The sequence below is a fragment of the Balaenoptera acutorostrata genome, chromosome 15 (assembly GCF_949987535.1).
Source record: "Balaenoptera acutorostrata chromosome 15, mBalAcu1.1, whole genome shotgun sequence".
Lineage (NCBI taxonomy): Eukaryota > Metazoa > Chordata > Mammalia > Artiodactyla > Balaenopteridae > Balaenoptera > Balaenoptera acutorostrata.
Genome location: NC_080078.1, coordinates 44981290 through 44997801, shown reverse-complemented (window position 1 = coordinate 44997801; position 16512 = coordinate 44981290). Strand labels below are relative to the sequence as shown.

The window sequence follows — 16512 nt, the reverse complement described above, 5'->3', positions numbered from 1 at the left end:
AGAAAAGGGAACCCTCTTGCACTGTTGGTGGGAATGTAAATTGATACAGCCACTATGGAGAACAATATGGAGGTTCCTTAAAAAACTAAAAATAGAATTACCATATGACCCAGCAATCCCACTACTGGGCATATACCCAGAGAAAACCGTAATTCAAAAGGACACATGCACCCGAATGTTCATTGCAGCACTATTTACAATAGCCAGGTCATGGAAGCAACCTAAATGCCCATCAACAGACGAATGGATAAAGAAGTTGTGGTACATATATACAATGGAATATTACTCAGCCATAAAAAGGAACGAAATTGAGTCATTTGTTGAGACGTGGATGGATCTAGAGACTGTCATACAGAGTGAAGTAAGTCAGAAAGAGAAAAACAAATATCGTATATTAATGCATGTATGTGGAACCTAGAAAAATGGTACAGATGAGCCAGTTTGCAGGGCAGAAGTTGAGACACAGATGTAGAGAATGGACATATGGACACCAAGGGGGGAAAACTGCGGTGAGGTGGGGATGGTGGTGTGCTGAATTGGGCGATTGGGATTGACATGTATACACTGATGTGTATAAAACTGATGCCTAATAAGAACCTGCAGTATAAAAAAACAAACAAAACAACTAATACTAAACTTTCATTGGGTTATTTGTATGGAAATATGTTAATATAAATGTTTCAGACATTACATGAAATTTCTAAAAATGTTATATTTGTATTTGTATGGAAATATGTATGGAAATATGTTAATATAAATGTTTCAGACATTACATGAAATTTCTAAAAATCTTATATTTGTATTTGTATGGAAATATGTATGGAAATATGTTAATATAAATGTTTCAGACATTACAGGAAACTTCTAAAAATCTTATATGTTCTGGTATAATGTTATAAGTAATAATCCTAGTTATTACTTTAAAATGTATATCTCAGAAATAACTAATTTTCTTGTCAACTGCATTATTATGAACTTTCATCAAATCTTTAACCATGGTCATTTTTAAGTCTTCTGTCATTTACAGACAGTTCTGGGTGTACTCTGATGATTTTGCAAGTATGTTCCTATAAAAGGGTTTCATCTTCAAGAAATTCATGGAAAAGACTCTGACAAGTACAGGTTTCTGGTAACTGACTGTACTGCTGAACTGAATGAATAAGCATTTTCAGAACTCTAATGAAAAACTGATGAACTCATAAAAGTGCTAACAAAAGATCAAGATGAAAAAAAAATTAATTACATGGGACTGAGTGAACTGATGAGGATGAGTATAATTTTTGTGACTTTCTGTCTGAATTAAAAAAAAAAATCCCACAAGGACTCAGAGGCAAAGAATATACAAATCAATTTTCACTGCAAAGTAAAGGAGCTGTTACAGTGGAGGATTACTGGACTGAATGTCAATATTATGACATAGTATGAGTGTGTTTCATGTTTGGTAATTGCAATCATTGTTGCTTTTGTTGTGGTCATCCATGTACAATGCTTGGTGTCAGTCTATTTATCTCTTGTAAAAATAAAATACAGTGTGTGTGTGTGGAAAAAAAAAAAATTACCCAAGTTATGTCGATTTTCAAATGTCACTAGTTGTCCCAATAATGTCCTTTTAGCTTTTCTTTTCCAGTGCAAGATCACTCATTGTGTTTAGTCATCATCTCTCTTTTAGACTCATGTAATCTGGAATAGTTCTTCACTCTTCTTTTTTTCCTCTCACTCATTCTTTGACATACTTTAGAGTACATGCCAGTTATATTGTAGAATAACTGAAGGCTTTGTCTGATGTTTTGTCTGATTTTTCCTCATGATTTGATTCAATTTATGCATTTGTCAAGAATTTCACAGAAGTCATACTGTATCCTTCACAGTGCATCACATCTAAGGCATACCTTGTTTTTGTTGTTGTCTATTTGTTTTGCTTTTATCTATATTATTGGTGATGTAAACTTTTGATCATTCCTTTAGGATGGTATCCTTTGTTCACTTTAAAAAGTGGGTCATTAATATGTCATATGTGAGAAGATATTTTGAGACAATGTAAATATTCCTTCCACAGATTTTTCGTTCTTCCTCAATCAGTGACCATGGTTATTGGATGGAGGTGATTTTCTAATTCCATTATTTCTCATGCATTTATCAGTTGGTGTTCTACTGTAAGGAAGATCTTTCCCTTCTCCCTCATTATTTATTTATTTAAAAAAAAAAAAAAAGAAGAAGGAGGAGGAGGAGGAAGAGAAGGGGGGAGGGGGAGGGGAGAAGGAGGAAGGAGAAGAAGGAGAAGAAGGGGAAGAGATAATGGCTGAGACTTTCCCAAATTTGTCGAAAACACAGATTTAAGAAGCTTGGAGAACCCCAAAACAAGTAAATTCCAAGAAATCCACAGCAGAGCATATCATACTCAAACCACTGAAAACTAAAGACAAAGGAAAAAACCTGAGAGCCATTAGAGAAAGACATAATTTACAGAAGAACAAAGATTTGAATGACTGCAGATTTCTCACCAGGAACACAGAGGCTAGAAGGAAGTAGAACATGATTTTGAATTCTGAAAGACAAGAACGGCCAAACCTGAATTCTATATTTAGGGAAAATATAATAGTGGTATAAAGATGTTATCAGATGAGGAAAGGTTAAAGTATTTCATTGCCAGCAGACCTGCTATAAAAGAAGGGCTAAGGGAATTCTTTAACAGAGAGAAATTTTCTTGGTTCTTCATATGCTGAGTAACCTTGGATTGTGTCCGGGACATTTGAAAATTGTGTTATAAGACTATATCTTATTTACATCCTATGGGGAATGTTGATATTTTTGTTTGGGAGGATGGAGGAAGGGGGCCCAGGCTGAGCAATGCCTCTGGAAACTGGAAGAGGCAAAGAAAATGTTCTTCCCTAACACCTCTGGGTGCAGCCCTGCGCACACCATAATTTTGGGACCTCCAATCTCCAGAACTGTGAGATAATAAGTGTGTGTCGTCTTAAGCCACCGTTGGTGGTCACCTGTCACCGTAGCCACAGGACACTAACCAGGTGCCAAGAGAGGAGAGGTCACTGCTGCGGAGGCTGGGGGAGAACAGGGAAGGGACCCGCTTGGCAGTCAGCTCCAGAATCCCACCAGGGCAGGGGTCCCGCAGCTGGACCTTCCCAGTCCCTCCCCTTCCTCGCCTCATCCAGACCAGGAAGGTCCAGGACCTGCGGGTGGTAAGACGGGAGGCAGGGCAGACAGAGGGCAGGGGAGAATGACAGAAACCATCTCTCCCTCTCCAGGCAGGCCTCCAGGATGGAGAAGGGCAGCTCCAATTGCCTTCTAAGCTCTGGGCATCTGAAGACCCTGGCCCCTTGGTACTGGACCGAGGGCGCGTGTGTTGTATGAGTGCCACAGAGGGTCGCAGGGACGGAGAGCATGGCTGGTGCATCCACAGGGACAGCAGGACACGAACACAGAGCCGCGTCGTGGCCACACCCGCAAGTTTCCCGTACGGGGCACACCCTCCGTTTTCTGGGGAGTATCAGCTTCTCCAGGGAGGCCCAGGTACCTCCCAGGGTTAAGAAATATTAGCAGGAGGAAGATGTCAAGGTTTGGGCTTGTGGGCGAGCTTGCATCCCAGCCAGCCCGGGGAGTGGGGAGGGGACGACCAGAGGAAAGTCTGAGGAAGATCACAGGGACAGGAGGACGAGGTGTTCAGGGCTCCGTCTCGCTCCACCGCCCTGGGATCCAGCACCCCCAAGTGCCCATCGCTTCCTGCCTGCCGCTCAGGCCTCCCACAGCTCGGCTGGGCCAAGCTCAGCAGACAGAAACCCCCGGCCTGGCTCCCACCCAGAGATGCTGGGGCAGCATGAGGGTCTGTGCTGCTGAGAGAGCAGCCCCCCCAAGAGAGAGGGGAGTTCGGCGTGTGTGTGCATGTGAGATGTGGAGGCCTGCGAGGAGGACGCGAGCCTGCCCTGGTCTCCCCGCGGGCTCGGCTGCAGGTAACGAGGGAGGAGGACACGCATGGGCGCCCCCGGCTGCCTTAAATCCGTCTGGGCAGAGCAGCCTTGGCAGGGTGAGCCACCATGGCCAGACCCCAGCAGGGCGCCCGGCTGCTGCTGGCCATCATGGGGGCCCTGGTGGCCCTCACCTACCAAACAAAGAGGAAAACCTTCATAAGTGTCCACGAGGTGCCCGTGTCAGATCCTGTCGTGGTGACCACCCTGGACTTTGTGACCAAGGACTTCAACCAGAAGAGCGAGGACAAGTACAACTTCCGGATCATGCGCGTCCTCAAGGTCCTGAAGAGGGTCCGTGTCCCCCTCCCATCGCGCCAGGGCACCACAGGCTCGGGGTGGCCGCACAAGTGAACTCAGCCTCATTTAGTCCGAAGTGGAGGTTTTAAGAGAAACAGAAATCCCCTGGAGTGGATGAAGTGGAGCTGCTTAACTGATACCCAGGACCAGGGCTGCACATCCCGGCCTGAGGGCCCAAGCCACCTGTGGCCCCACGTGAGGGGTCCCCGGGGTGCCCGGCGTACCACATGTGTGCACGTCGGGGGCTGTTTCCACGTGGGGCGGCAGCACCACGACCCACAGCTGAGACGGGCTGGCCCTCAGAGTCTAGGCTGCTGCTCTCTGCCCTTTACAAACCGTGAGCATCACGTGGGTCACCCAAGGGCGACTTTGCCCATGGAGTGGCTTCTGGGGAATTCTGCTCAAATGGCAGAAAGGGGCACGGGAGGCAGACAGGGGGTGGGGGGAGCCCACGGGTCTGTCCAGTGCAGGCCCTCGACCTGGGGCGCCACGCTAGGAGTCCCCAGCCCCGGAAGCTACAGACAAGGGAGAGGAGGTCCTTTATCCCCCTGTCCTTGCCTCCGACAGCTGACCGACCACATGGAGTATCGCATAAACCTGGAGATGCGGCGGACCATCTGCCTCAAGATGGAGGTGAACAACTGCTCCTTCCAGGAAGGCGAGCTCTACAAGGTACTGGGCACGTCACCCAGAAAGAGCTTATTTCTCAGTGCTCTGCTCCTTTGTCGCTGGAAGAATGATGAAGCAGTTGGGGGGTCCAGAGGGAGCAGCCAAGGTGGCTGAGCTGCGGGGGAGTCGGGGGGGACACTCTGGTCCCGAGGGAAGTAGCTGATTTTAATAATATTTTAGCAGCCGGGGGACCTTGTTGGTGCACCCACTGAATATCTGAACCTCAGCCTGACGTAAGACACAGTCGCTGGGCTGCAGCCTCTGTTTCTTTCATCCAGCAGTGTTTAGGCAAAGACGAGGAGGAGGAGGTGGGAAAATGCGTTCAGAAATAGTTCAACCGGTGGTGGGATGGGTCAGGGAGGGGACAAGCCTGCAGGCAAGTGACACAATGCGTGCCCACCTCCCCAACAGTGGCTTCGCCCCCACCCAGTGTTGTCACATCAGGGAAGCCGGCTGGGCCATCATCACTGCAAGTGGTGGACCATCACACACACACACGCGTCAGGTGGGCCCACGTGCTCAGGGGCCTTGAAGGTCCCAAGTCCTACAGGCCCTGCAAATCTCTGCTCTTTACCCAAAGGAACTAACATGATGGTGATCACATGACCCACCTTGCCTAGAACAGTCCTGATTTGTGCCCAGCTTCTTAGTGTCATTGTTAACAGCATCCCCATTTGCCTACAACATGTCCTGGTTTGGTTCATAGATTCCATGGTCACCCTAGTTCTAATGGCCTAGGTGTTCTCAAGACAAACACATGTCCATCCACGGGCTCCCCCCTCCATGGAGAAGTCTTCAAAATCTAGCAAGTTAGACGTTTTTGGTTCTTCCCTGGAGAAGATCATGAAATCTATGAAAAGACTAATTGACGATAACAGTGAGGTAAACTTAGAGAGTCTCATCACTGTGAGAGATTAAATTGTGAGGTTAATATTCTGAATTCTACTTTAGGAGAAATGTCAACGTTTACGCCTCCCACGCCACCTCGTCCCCGCCCTGGCTTTCCAGCGAAGAGCAGGAAAGCAAAATCGCACTACGAAATGATAATAATGTGCAAAATATGTTGATTGATCTTTCCTTGTGGGAGAAGAGGGAGGTGGAGAAGAAAGGGGATCCTGGAATAGAACAGGGAAGGGGGAGGAGAGGATGTGATGACGGGTGGAAGGACGGACGGATGGATGGATGAAGGAAGGAAGGAAGGACAGCAGGAGGGAAGGAGAGGGGAGGGGTTGGGTGGGAGGAAGGGGGAAGGAAGCAGGAGGGATGAGGTGGGAGAGTGGGTGGAGGGAGAGAGAGAGGGAGCCGAGTGAGGGTAAGTGTGATGTGAACAGCACCTGAGCAGAAAAGAAGAGGAAGAGTCAGTCGTTACCATGGTGATGTGGGCGGGTGGACACTTGATTTCCAGTCTCCAATTCTAACCACAAGCAGAAGGACGTTTTGTGGGGTGGTTTCAGCAGTGACACTCTCAAGTCATTGAAATCAAAATAAAGATGGACCCACCTGTGGATTGGAGGCAGGTGAGGCAGGGTCATTTTCCCCATCTGCTTGTCTTACACCTTCCTCTTTCCATGTTGATCTTTTTTTATACTTTGTTTTCTTGTCTTTTTCAGAAAATCGATTGCTTCTTCTCAGTATTTGTTATTCCCTGGTTTGAAAAGTATAAAGTTCTGGCCAAAAACTGCACGGATGGCTAGGTGTCCCAGAGTGCAGCCCACACGGAGTCACTGTGTGTAAAAGAACCCTGCATTAAACAGCAGTTCTCAATATAGAAAATAAATGTTGGTCAGCCTATTCTCTTAATGCTTTGAATGTTTATGTTTCCACTCTTTTTTCCCCCAAATTCTTCAACTCATAATAATATGATCTGAAGGTCTTCTGGGCTAGGGCAGTTTGGGGGTCCAAATGAGGTGACATGTATAATTTTTGGCCTTATAGCCTATACCCGCAGGATAGCAGACCTTCAACCTCATCCTTATATCAAGTAGGATTCTTTAGATTTTAAAATAAGGAGATGAGAAAAGGGAGAAGGAGAACGAGGGAAGATGCTCTAATTACTTAAATGAACAGCTAAGAGATACTGGCAAGAATGCCTGTGACGACATCGCTGAGGGACCCAATGAGTCTTGCTTGCCTAAAGTGTGAAACAAGGGGAAACAAAGAGAAATAATGCAAGTAATTGAAAAGAGGAGGGCCTTTGCTACTGGTAAGAGCTAGGTTGGGAGATGTGCCTTATTTTTGCAGGCACGTGCACTTTCTGATACCAGACTCCAGAATTAGACTCACACCTCCAGCATCAGCAACATTGGACCAGAGCAGGTCTCTTCCCAGAGGGATTCCTCTCCCAGAATTGGCAAGGAAACCGTGGGCGCCTGTGAGAGGAGGAGGACGTGGGTATAACGCCCCGTTTATTCTTCCCAAACAGACCCATCTGATGAATTCCTGCAGGAGGGGAATGATCGAGGGCAGAGTGAAACCAGGAATGCTGCGTTAAAGTGGTGTCCTTTTCATGGATGTCACATTAGCAGTGAGGAATAAGCATCCCTCACCCACCAGCTTGATTCAGTGTTTCAAATAATGTCATCAGGCTCAGCTCTCCCCTCGACTTCCTCCATGTGGTCTCAAGACGGTGTCAGCAGTTCACTGGGTCACATCTGCCCTCGTTCACATCCAGTAGGGAAAGGACGAGCCCATCCGCAAGAGTTCGGGCAAAAGCCTTGGGGTTTAATATCGCAGGGGAATTCTAGGGACTCTGTGGAAAACACACCAGCACACACAGCATCCATCGACCGGCAGAGAGAGGGAGCTGGGGCATTTATCCCCAGTTACTGGCTGCAGGACAGCTCCTGTGGGGCATTAATTCCCTGGAACCTCTGGCCTGGGGTGGCTCGAGGGCAGAGCAAACAGCCAGAGGTGACAGGGCACAGGTGTTGGAATCTGGAGTTGGTGTGCACAGAAGGATGAGATGTGAGAGGGCACGGGCAGAACACCAAAGGGACAGGTGAATCGTGAGCTGACAGCGGCCACCCACGTCCCCACCAGCTGGAGAAGTCTGGAGCTTTGAAAGAACAATGTTTTTCAACTTCTACTCTCCCTATGAAAGTTCCAGAGTCCTCAGGACCCCGTTTCAGGTGGGACCCAGGTGAGAGTTCCCTCCGCCAGCTGTCTGGGAAAATGCTAACCTACAATTTCTTCATCTTTAAACGAGAATGACAATACCTATTTCTTGGAAGAGTTGCAAAGATTAATGATGATAATGCTTGTAAGTTGCTTAACACAATGCCTAACACAAAGCAGATATTCAAACAAACAGTGACTCGTAAGAATACGGGCACTAGCAGCCTAATTTAATATTAATCAGCCATGCAGCTCTCTTCCGGCACTTTGGTTACTATGTCTGGAGGTGAGGGTTGGAGGGGAGAATAAAGGAAAGGTAGGACATTTGTGCTCATTGATTTTGGATTTCTCAGCCCAGTGGGTTTTTGAAACTTTTTTTTATTTTGAAATGTAGATTCACAGGAAGTTACAAAGCGTACAGAGCGGTCTCTTGTACCCTTCATCTAGCTTCCCGCCATGGTTACATCTTTTGTAATTACAGAAAAATATCACAAGCAGGAAATTGACACCGTACAGTGTGTATGTGTGTCATTTTGTCATATGTGTTGGTTTGTGTGGCCGCCACCACGAAGACATTCTGCACTAACCCCTCTGTAGTCACACCTTTCCTTCACCATCTCAAACTCCCAGCAACCGCTCACTTCTCCATCTTTATTACTGTGGCAATTCAAACGTGTTGTGTAAATAGAATCATACAGTGTGTACCCTTTGGAGACTGGTCACAATGCCCTTGGGACCTATCCAAGTTGTTTCATGCATCAGTAGTGTGTGCCTTTTAATTGCTTAGTGGCATTCAATGGCATCCTCAGTACCACAGTTAACTATTTACCTATTGTAGGTGTGTTAGTTGCTTTCAAGTTTTGGGCTATTACAAATGAAGCTTCTACGTACAAGCATGTAAGGTTCATGTGTGGACCTAAGGTTTCGTTTCTCTAGGTTAAATGCCCAGGAATGCAATTGCTGACTTGTACGCTAAAGTATATTTTAGGATTTTTTGTTTTTTAAAGAAACTGCCAAACTTTTCCAGAGTAGATGTATCGTGATGTTCCTCTCTATCCCTGGTGATAGTCTTTGCCCTGAGGTCAACTTCATCTGATATTAATATAGGCTCTCCTGCTTCCAATTAATGTTCGCATAATATAACCTTCTTCACTTTTTTACTTCCAACCTACCTGTATCGTTATATTTAAAGTAAGTTTCTTGTAGACAGCGGACAGTTGGGTCACTTTTTTAATCCACTCTATCATTATCTGTCTTTTAATTGGCTCGTTTAGACAATTTACATGTGGTTTGTACATACCATGCATGACATTATTAACATGTCAGGGCTTACGTCTATTTTACTATTTGTTCTCTGTTCTCTCTGCTTTTTATTTGTGTTTTCTTTATTCTCCCTGTGAGTTTCTTGAACACTTTTTTAAGAATTCCACTTGCACGTATCTATACTGTTTTTTAATTATTTATTTATTTATTTATTTATTTTTGGCTGTGTTGGGTCTTCGTTTCTGTGCGAGGGCTTTCCCTAGTTGCAGCGAGTGGGGGCCACTCTTCATCGCGGTGCGCGGGCCTCTCACTATCGCGGCCTCTCTTGTTGCGGAGCACAGGCTCCAGACACGCAGGCTCAGTAGTTGTGGCTCACGGGCCTAGTGACTCCGCGGCATATGGGATCTTCCCAGACCAGGGCTCGAACCCGTGTCCCCTGCATTGGCAGGCAGATTCTCAACCACTGCACCACCAGGGAAGCTCTATACTGTTTTTGAGTGTATCTCTGCATAGCCTTTTTAGTGGTTGCTTAGATGTTACATTATGTATATATAATTTGGTCTACTGGTGTCAGTATTCTACCAGTTTGAGAGAAAGTTTACCTTCCTTTACATTCCATTTCTAGAAGTTCAGCCAATAGGCGAGCCTTGGCTGGGATGTTAGGATCTGGACAGAGTTTCCTTTGGAGGCTCCTGGCCTGTGATGTGGGGATAAGCTGCCGTTTTATAGGGCTGTCAAGTAAGGTAGTGAGGGCAGCAGGCAGCACCAGGCCCCCAGGCAGCCCCCAGTGACATCAGATTTGCAAAACCAGATGCTTCCAGCTTCCCTCTTTTTTTGCACAAGAATTTCACCACGTTTAACCCTTCACCTCCGTCCTCCCCTCTGCCTCAGGCCCCTCCGGCAAATGTGAGTTTCTGGCTTGTGTGTTTACTCTTGCCCCTCCGGAAACACTCTCTCGAGTTGCCATTGTGACTGACGGTGGGACTGCTCCCTGGGGAGGAGACCAGCTGCCCTGGGGACACGTCTCAGCCCACAGCCGCTCCCTGTGTGTGGTCCAGGGCACACCTTCTCTGCTCGACTGTGAGTCACATGACGGAAGACACCGTGGGTCTCACTCCACCAGCAGTGAGCCCGTGAGCGGCTCGAGAACTCTCTGTCAGGAAGACCACCCCACGGCCAGCCCAAGACACGGGGTCCTTGGAAAGGCCTGCTTGCAAAGATGGCCTTGGCTGGAGTCCGGGAACTAGGACGGTAAACCATTCCCGATATGAAACTTTCCCTAAGTGATAAGAGGGCCTCACTAGGTCTACAATGTTTATACAAACAATGGGATTTATGCTGAGCACCTGCTTTCTTTCCAGAAATCTGAAATTTCGGTACATGCTGGGCAGAGGCTGCCGATGTGAGCAGCTCCAGTGAAATCCCGGGGCACTGAGTCCCTGGGGAGTTTCCCTGGCACACACTTTATCTAGTTCCTGGCGGCATGAGGCGTGTCCTGTGTGGCTGCCTCCGGAGGGGACCCTGGAATCCTCTGCCTGGTTTCGGGGACTTCTCCCCACGAGCCTCTTCCCTTGGCTGCCTTTGTCCTGTATCCTTCACTGTAAAATTCACAGCCCTGCGTACGACTATACACCTGCCACGTCCTGGGAATCCTCCTAGTGAATTCCTGAGCCAGAGGGTGGGCGTGGGGACCCCTGGCACACTCACAAAGACAGGTGTCAGTCACAGAGTTGTACGTGCGTGGGACAGAAACTGGGGTCTCCAAGCTCAAGTCAGGATGTGCCTGACGCGTGAAAAGCCTCAGAGGTGCAGGCTGGAGGTAGAAACTAAGTGACGAGCTTCCCCCAAAGGATTAACAACCTTCTACTCAAACCACATCAGCCGCCTAAAGACCATTGACTCTGGGCATGAGTGTGTGAGTGCACACGTGTGAGGTTTGGGTGGCTGTGAGTGTGCATGTACGTGTGAGCGTGTACCGAGATCCTGATGAGGGATTCAAGGGCCTTTCAGATTCTACAATGCAAAGCACACAGCACGACCGTCCAACGTTTCATCAAGGATCTTTGCACATATGCACCTAGGCATCCAGACAGGAGTTGTTCCAGAGCTGGTAATGGTTCATCCAGGGTACGGTGTATACCAGAAAGTCACAGATGAAACTCTGTGGAAGGAGAAAGGAAACGGACAATCAGCTTTCAGGGAAATATTTTTTTTGAAGGCAACAAAAATTCCTGTCCCCACCCCCAACCCCTGCCTGGGGAGTCTGGACCCGGCCTGACACGTGGGCAAGGCCAGATCTACTCACTGGCACATGCTGGGGGTGAGAGGGTCAGCCGAGCTGGCACAGGAGTGTCACCCTGGGCTCCCCCGCCCAGTCCTCCTGCACCTGCCAGCTTGCAGGAGGTGCTGCCAAGAGGGACCAGGAGGAGGACATAGGTTGGAAGACAAGGAGGTGACTGGACAATCCACAGGGACCCAGCAGTGCAGATCCAGACAGAACAAGGTCCCCGAGGAAGGTAAAGCCGCTTCCACCTAAGGGCCGGGGAGTGTGCCAGGTGGGTGAGGCGTCCAGCGGCCGGGAGGCCAGGGGCCAGGGCTGTGCCAGTGCAGGGTGGGGAGACACCCAGTCAGAGGGCTTCCCTTCCCCCTCTCCCGGCCCCAGGCACCACCGGTGGCATCAGGCAGCCCTGGGGCTGCGTCCTCGCTCCGTCCCAGCCACACGGCCGCCAGAGCTTCCGACATCCTGTCCACGTTTCCTTGTAAAACGTTTATTCCCCCCTTGACTGGAGCACCTTCTCAGACAGCTGCGGGCACACACCTTCTGCAGCTTCTTCTTGCTCTGAATGGGGCACCAAGGGTTGTTCGTGCTGTTCCTCTTGCACTTGGTCCGGCTAATTTTCACGGTGACCAGGTACTCCACGCCTGTCGTCAGCTACCAAGAAGCAAAGGCTGTTAGATTTGTTTGTTTGTTTGTTTTTAAAATATTTATTTATTTTGGCTGCGCCAGGTCTTAGTTGTGGCACATGGGATCTTTAGTTACGTCATGTGGACTCAGTTGCGGCATGCACGCGGGATCTAGTTCCCTGACCAGGGATCGAACCTGGGCCCCCTGCATTGGGAGCGCGGAGTCTTACCTACCGACCGCCAGGGAAGTCCCAAAGGGCTGTTAGTTTTTGACTCCAAGCATTGCTGGTGCTCCTCAGGAGGAGCTGGGTTGGAGAGTGAAGTCCCAGGAGCCTCTGTCCCCATTGCCTCCTCCCCTCCTGGCTGGAGGATGCCCAGTGGTCCCCAGTCAGCACCCAGCATGTGCGGAGCCCGGTCCCTGCTCTGTACCGGCTCCACCGCTGCAGCCACAGGTGGCTTCTCACCTGTCTCCCTCGCATCCCTGGGACCAGGGAGGCAACTTGGCTGCAGCCCCATCGTGCCCGCCTAGTCTGCACAACGGTCCTCAGAATGCATGGATGGAACCTCATCTGTTCCCTGGGCTCTGCCTGTGTCCTCTTCCTCCGTCCCCGCTGCCTTGTCCCAAAGTCAGTGGTCAAACCAGTGAGAAGCCTGGGCACTCTCTGGGGTGGCCCCCGGGAGGACAGCCCCCCAGAAAACCTCAGGGCAGAGCAGCAGGGGAAGGGGCCTGGGGCAGGACCACCACCCTGGTCCCGGCAGCCACTGGAAGGACCTCAGGATGCAGGGCTTCTGGCTCTCCATCGAAGGACGGCTCTATCCAGCTTGCAGGGTTGGTGCCAAGAGGTTTTACACTGACCCTCAGCACACCCCGCATGTGTGAAGAAATTAAAACACTGGTGGCAAATTTAACTAACATTTCAGAGTGCACAGTGTTTTCTTATTCATTGTTAGGCTCGTTAGTTAAATAATAATAGGAATAATCATGATGATACAAATGTTTTCACAGGTGCCGCTTCACTCTTATTCTGCCCACTTTGCAGGTCAGGAAACTGAGGCCTGGAGAGTATGGATGGTGTTTGACTAAGACTCCACGATTAGGAGGAGCTGGGTGTCAAACCCAGAAGGGGGACCAGGAGCCCAGCAGAGACGGCCACCGCATCCCCTCCCTGCCCTCTGTGAGGTACAGATGGACACAATCACGGGGCAGCAGGCGATTGTCACCCAGCTACCCAGGGGTGCACCCGCTCTGTCCACTAACCCGGCTGAATGACATCAAAAGTTTGCTTATAAACAATGATTTCAGTTAACTGTTAGTGATAAAGGACCAACTCCACACGACTGGCCTCCTTGGGTTCCAGCTTCACCCCAGAGACTGATGGGGGAGAAAATGCCAACTTGGGCAGAATTTGGTGGATGGCTGCCACCTTGTGGCCATGTCACCTCAGTGTCCTTGGCGCCATGAGCCGCCGTCTTGCAGCAAGAGTGTGTGACTCAGGCAGACAGGCTGCTGTCCACGCCCTGTGAGGCCCCTTAGCGTCACACTAGCACTGCCCGCCTGCCCTGCCCCACCCTGGCTGGTTTCTGTGTTCCTGCCGTCCCTCTCTCTAGCCCTTTTCTCCTAGTCAGTTTTTTTCCAAATCCAGTTAATTGAACGAAGATGCATTATTGCCTCTGCCCTAACTCATATAGTTTACTATCTAAACTTGAGGGCAGGTTGGACCAACAAAAGTGGTTTTTTAACAACTTTTCTTTCCTCTATTATCCTTCAATTGATGTATTTCAGAGAAACTTTATATGTAAAATAAAATGAGAGATGACGTGCACCTCCAGGTTCCTATAGAAGCCTGCTAGAAGTCCTCTGTGTCATTCTAGCTTTCTGAAGGACACGGCTAGAACATCCAGACTCAGATTTTACAACCCTGGACATGGAAAAACTATCGCTGAGGGGAACCTACAGAGAACACTTATGTTTTGCCAAACGAGAGGAGTAATAAAGGAGACGGGACCATCCTCATTTGCTGTCCTTCTGGCAAATTTCTGAATGAAAGCGATTCTTCCCTTGGGAGAGCAGCTAAAGAGCTCGGGGACATTTCCGTTCAAATGAGAGTAACCTCGGTGCTCAGGCGGCTCTGGGTCTGAACAACCCTGCTCCCGGGAAGGCGCCCCCTGGTCCCCTCTGGGAGACACACCTGTGCCCACAAGGCCCTGCGCACCCGCTCTCACCTGCACCTGGCTTCGGAGCAGCTGGTCCACGCGGAACAGGTAGGAGTCATTGCTGTTGTTGTTGTACGCCTCCATGAAGAAGGCGAGGGTGGAGTTCACGTTCTTCGGGCTCGTGGACTCCTGCAAGCCGCTCCACTGTTGCAATTGACCCAGCCTGGCCACCAGGGCCAGGGCTGCCAGCAGCAGCAGAGGGTTCCCCCAGGGTCCAGCTCCCATCTCTGTGGCCTCGTAAGCCTCCTCTCCACCGGGCCTTCCAGGTAGAAAGGTGCCAGCCTCGTCCACTCACCCTCTCTCCCCGCAGCCGTCACCCACGCAGGCGTCCCCAGGAGATGCCCTCCTGCCATAAAACAGAGACTGAGGCCCCAACCCCTTCCTTCGGGGCCTGCCCATGACTTGACCGGAGGACGCGCCGGGGAAGTCTTCCCGCGCGGCTGCCCAACCCGCCGTCAGCTCGTTCACCTTTCTTGCCTCTTGGGTTCTTCAGCGATTGAGGCAAGCGTGATTTCTAAACACCCACCAAGGCGGGCAAGACCCTCTCGTTACCTTCACACTCAGTGAGGACAAAAGCCCACAGAGCAGACCCCACAGGCAAGAAGAGCTGGTGTATCAGACAGAGAAGGGCCATTGGTGGGACTTGGGGAAGGCCATGGAGAAGGTAGTGTTTGAACTGGGATGCAAGGAATCAGGGACACAGAACAGGATACATTCCACATTACCTACAGTGGGTTCCAGCTGTCTAGCCCGGCCATCCACTATTCCGTGCTTCCTCTAGACACTGGATCTCTGACACCCACTCACCACAGAGTTCGGCCTGCTGGATCCCACTGTGCCTGCACCCCAGCGCTAGCTCTTACCATCTTGGTACCCCAGCAGAGCTTTGTGAGGTAATCCCAGCCCTTCTGTGAGGGAGGAATGAGCTGTGGGCCTTATTCAGAAATTAACCCTGCAGACCCCTGAAGGTTAGGTGTTGCCCGTGTAGGGAAGGGAAATGTCCTCTCCCTTCTTTGGGTCTCTGACTGGGCCTAAGAATTAAACTGACAGAAGGCAGATGAACAGGAGACAAGTATACAAATTTTACTGGCTTTGACATGTATGTGGGAGACTTCACAAGGGAATGAAGACCCAGAGAAGTGACCAGAACGGGGAGCTTTCATGCTTTGTAGATAGGGACACAATAAATCTGTGAAGTTGCCAAGACAAAGGGGTTGGGCTCTGGGTGCCCAGTGGTGAAAGGGTAACAAGTTAGTTTAAGCAGCCTCCTTGGCCCTGCCTTCCCGTCTCTGGTTACCAGTGGTGAAAGGGTAACAAGTTAGTTTAAGCAGCCTCCTTGGCCCTGCCTTCCCGTCTCTGGTTACCAGGACATCCTCTATCTTCATGTGCAGAGAGGGGACCTTTCACTTGGGACATTGATCTCCTGTTTCAGGGAGGAAGGGCCAGTGGGAGGTCAGAGTGACCTTCCTGCTTCTGCCATTTTTTCGGACTCCCCCAGCTTAAGACAGTCCATAAGCCAAGGTGCCATATTTGGGGGTAGCATGTCCTGAACCCCATCACCCGCACCCAGAAGCCTGTAAGAGCTCCCTATTTTTTTTTAAGTGCTTCTATAGCACCATGGTTTTTTTTTAATTAATTAATTAATTTATTTATGGCTGTGTTGGGTCTTCGTTTCTGTGCGAGGGCTTTCTCTAGTTGTGGCAAGCGGGGGCCACTCTTCATCGCGGTGCGCGGGCCTCTCACTATCGCGGCCTCTCTTGTCGCGGAGCACAGGCTCCAGACGCGCAGGCTCAGCAATTGTGGCTCACGGGCCTAGTTGCTCCGCGGCATGTGGGATCTTCCCAGACCAGGGCTCGAACCCGTGTCCCCTGCATTGGCAGGCAGAGTCTCAACCACTGCGCCACCAGGAAAGCCCAAGCTCCCTATTTTTAAAACACTCATTAAGGTGGGATGCTGAATGGGGTTCTGCTCCAGAAGAAGAACATTAGTGGCACAGTTGATGAAATGTGGATAAAGTCTGTAGATTAATAGCATAATACTGCTGATACAAATAATCAATAGCCAATCT

General features: G+C 49.6%; 2 protein-coding genes across 2 annotated transcripts; one reads left to right on the top strand and one right to left on the bottom strand.

Annotated features, from left to right (window-relative positions):
• Nucleotides 1-4049: 4049 nt before the first annotated feature.
• On the top strand, nucleotides 4050-6643 carry CST11 (cystatin 11). Its single transcript, XM_007191916.1, has 3 exons — nucleotides 4050-4274; nucleotides 4848-4952; nucleotides 6560-6643. Exons 1-3 carry the CDS (start codon nucleotides 4050-4052, stop codon nucleotides 6641-6643), a joined length of 414 nt encoding a protein of 137 aa, XP_007191978.1.
• A 4760-nt stretch (nucleotides 6644-11403) lies between these two features.
• Nucleotides 11404-14669, bottom strand: CSTL1 (cystatin like 1). Its single transcript, XM_007191871.2, has 3 exons — nucleotides 14454-14669; nucleotides 12145-12258; nucleotides 11404-11487 (listed from the first exon to the last, which is right to left on the bottom strand). The coding sequence occupies exons 1-3, from the start codon at nucleotides 14667-14669 to the stop codon at nucleotides 11404-11406; spliced, it is 414 nt and encodes a 137-aa protein (XP_007191933.2).
• Nucleotides 14670-16512: the final 1843 nt, after the last annotated feature.

Excerpts from the sequence above, each read along its gene's own strand:
- CST11 (XM_007191916.1), top strand. The coding sequence starts at position 4,050 with ATGGCCAGACCCCAGCAGGGCGCCCGGCTGCTGCTGGCCATCATGGGG. Across the intron at positions 4,275-4,847 it reads TCCTCAAGGTCCTGAAGAGG|CTGACCGACCACATGGAGTA; the intron begins GTCCGTGTCCCC and ends TGCCTCCGACAG. Across the intron at positions 4,953-6,559 it reads AGGAAGGCGAGCTCTACAAG|AAAATCGATTGCTTCTTCTC; the intron begins GTACTGGGCACG and ends TGTCTTTTTCAG.
- CSTL1 (XM_007191871.2), bottom strand. The coding sequence starts at position 14,669 with ATGGGAGCTGGACCCTGGGGGAACCCTCTGCTGCTGCTGGCAGCCCTG. Across the intron at positions 12,259-14,453 it reads TGCTCCGAAGCCAGGTGCAG|CTGACGACAGGCGTGGAGTA; the intron begins GTGAGAGCGGGT and ends GCTTCTTGGTAG. Across the intron at positions 11,488-12,144 it reads GCAAGAAGAAGCTGCAGAAG|AGTTTCATCTGTGACTTTCT; the intron begins GTGTGTGCCCGC and ends CTCCTTCCACAG.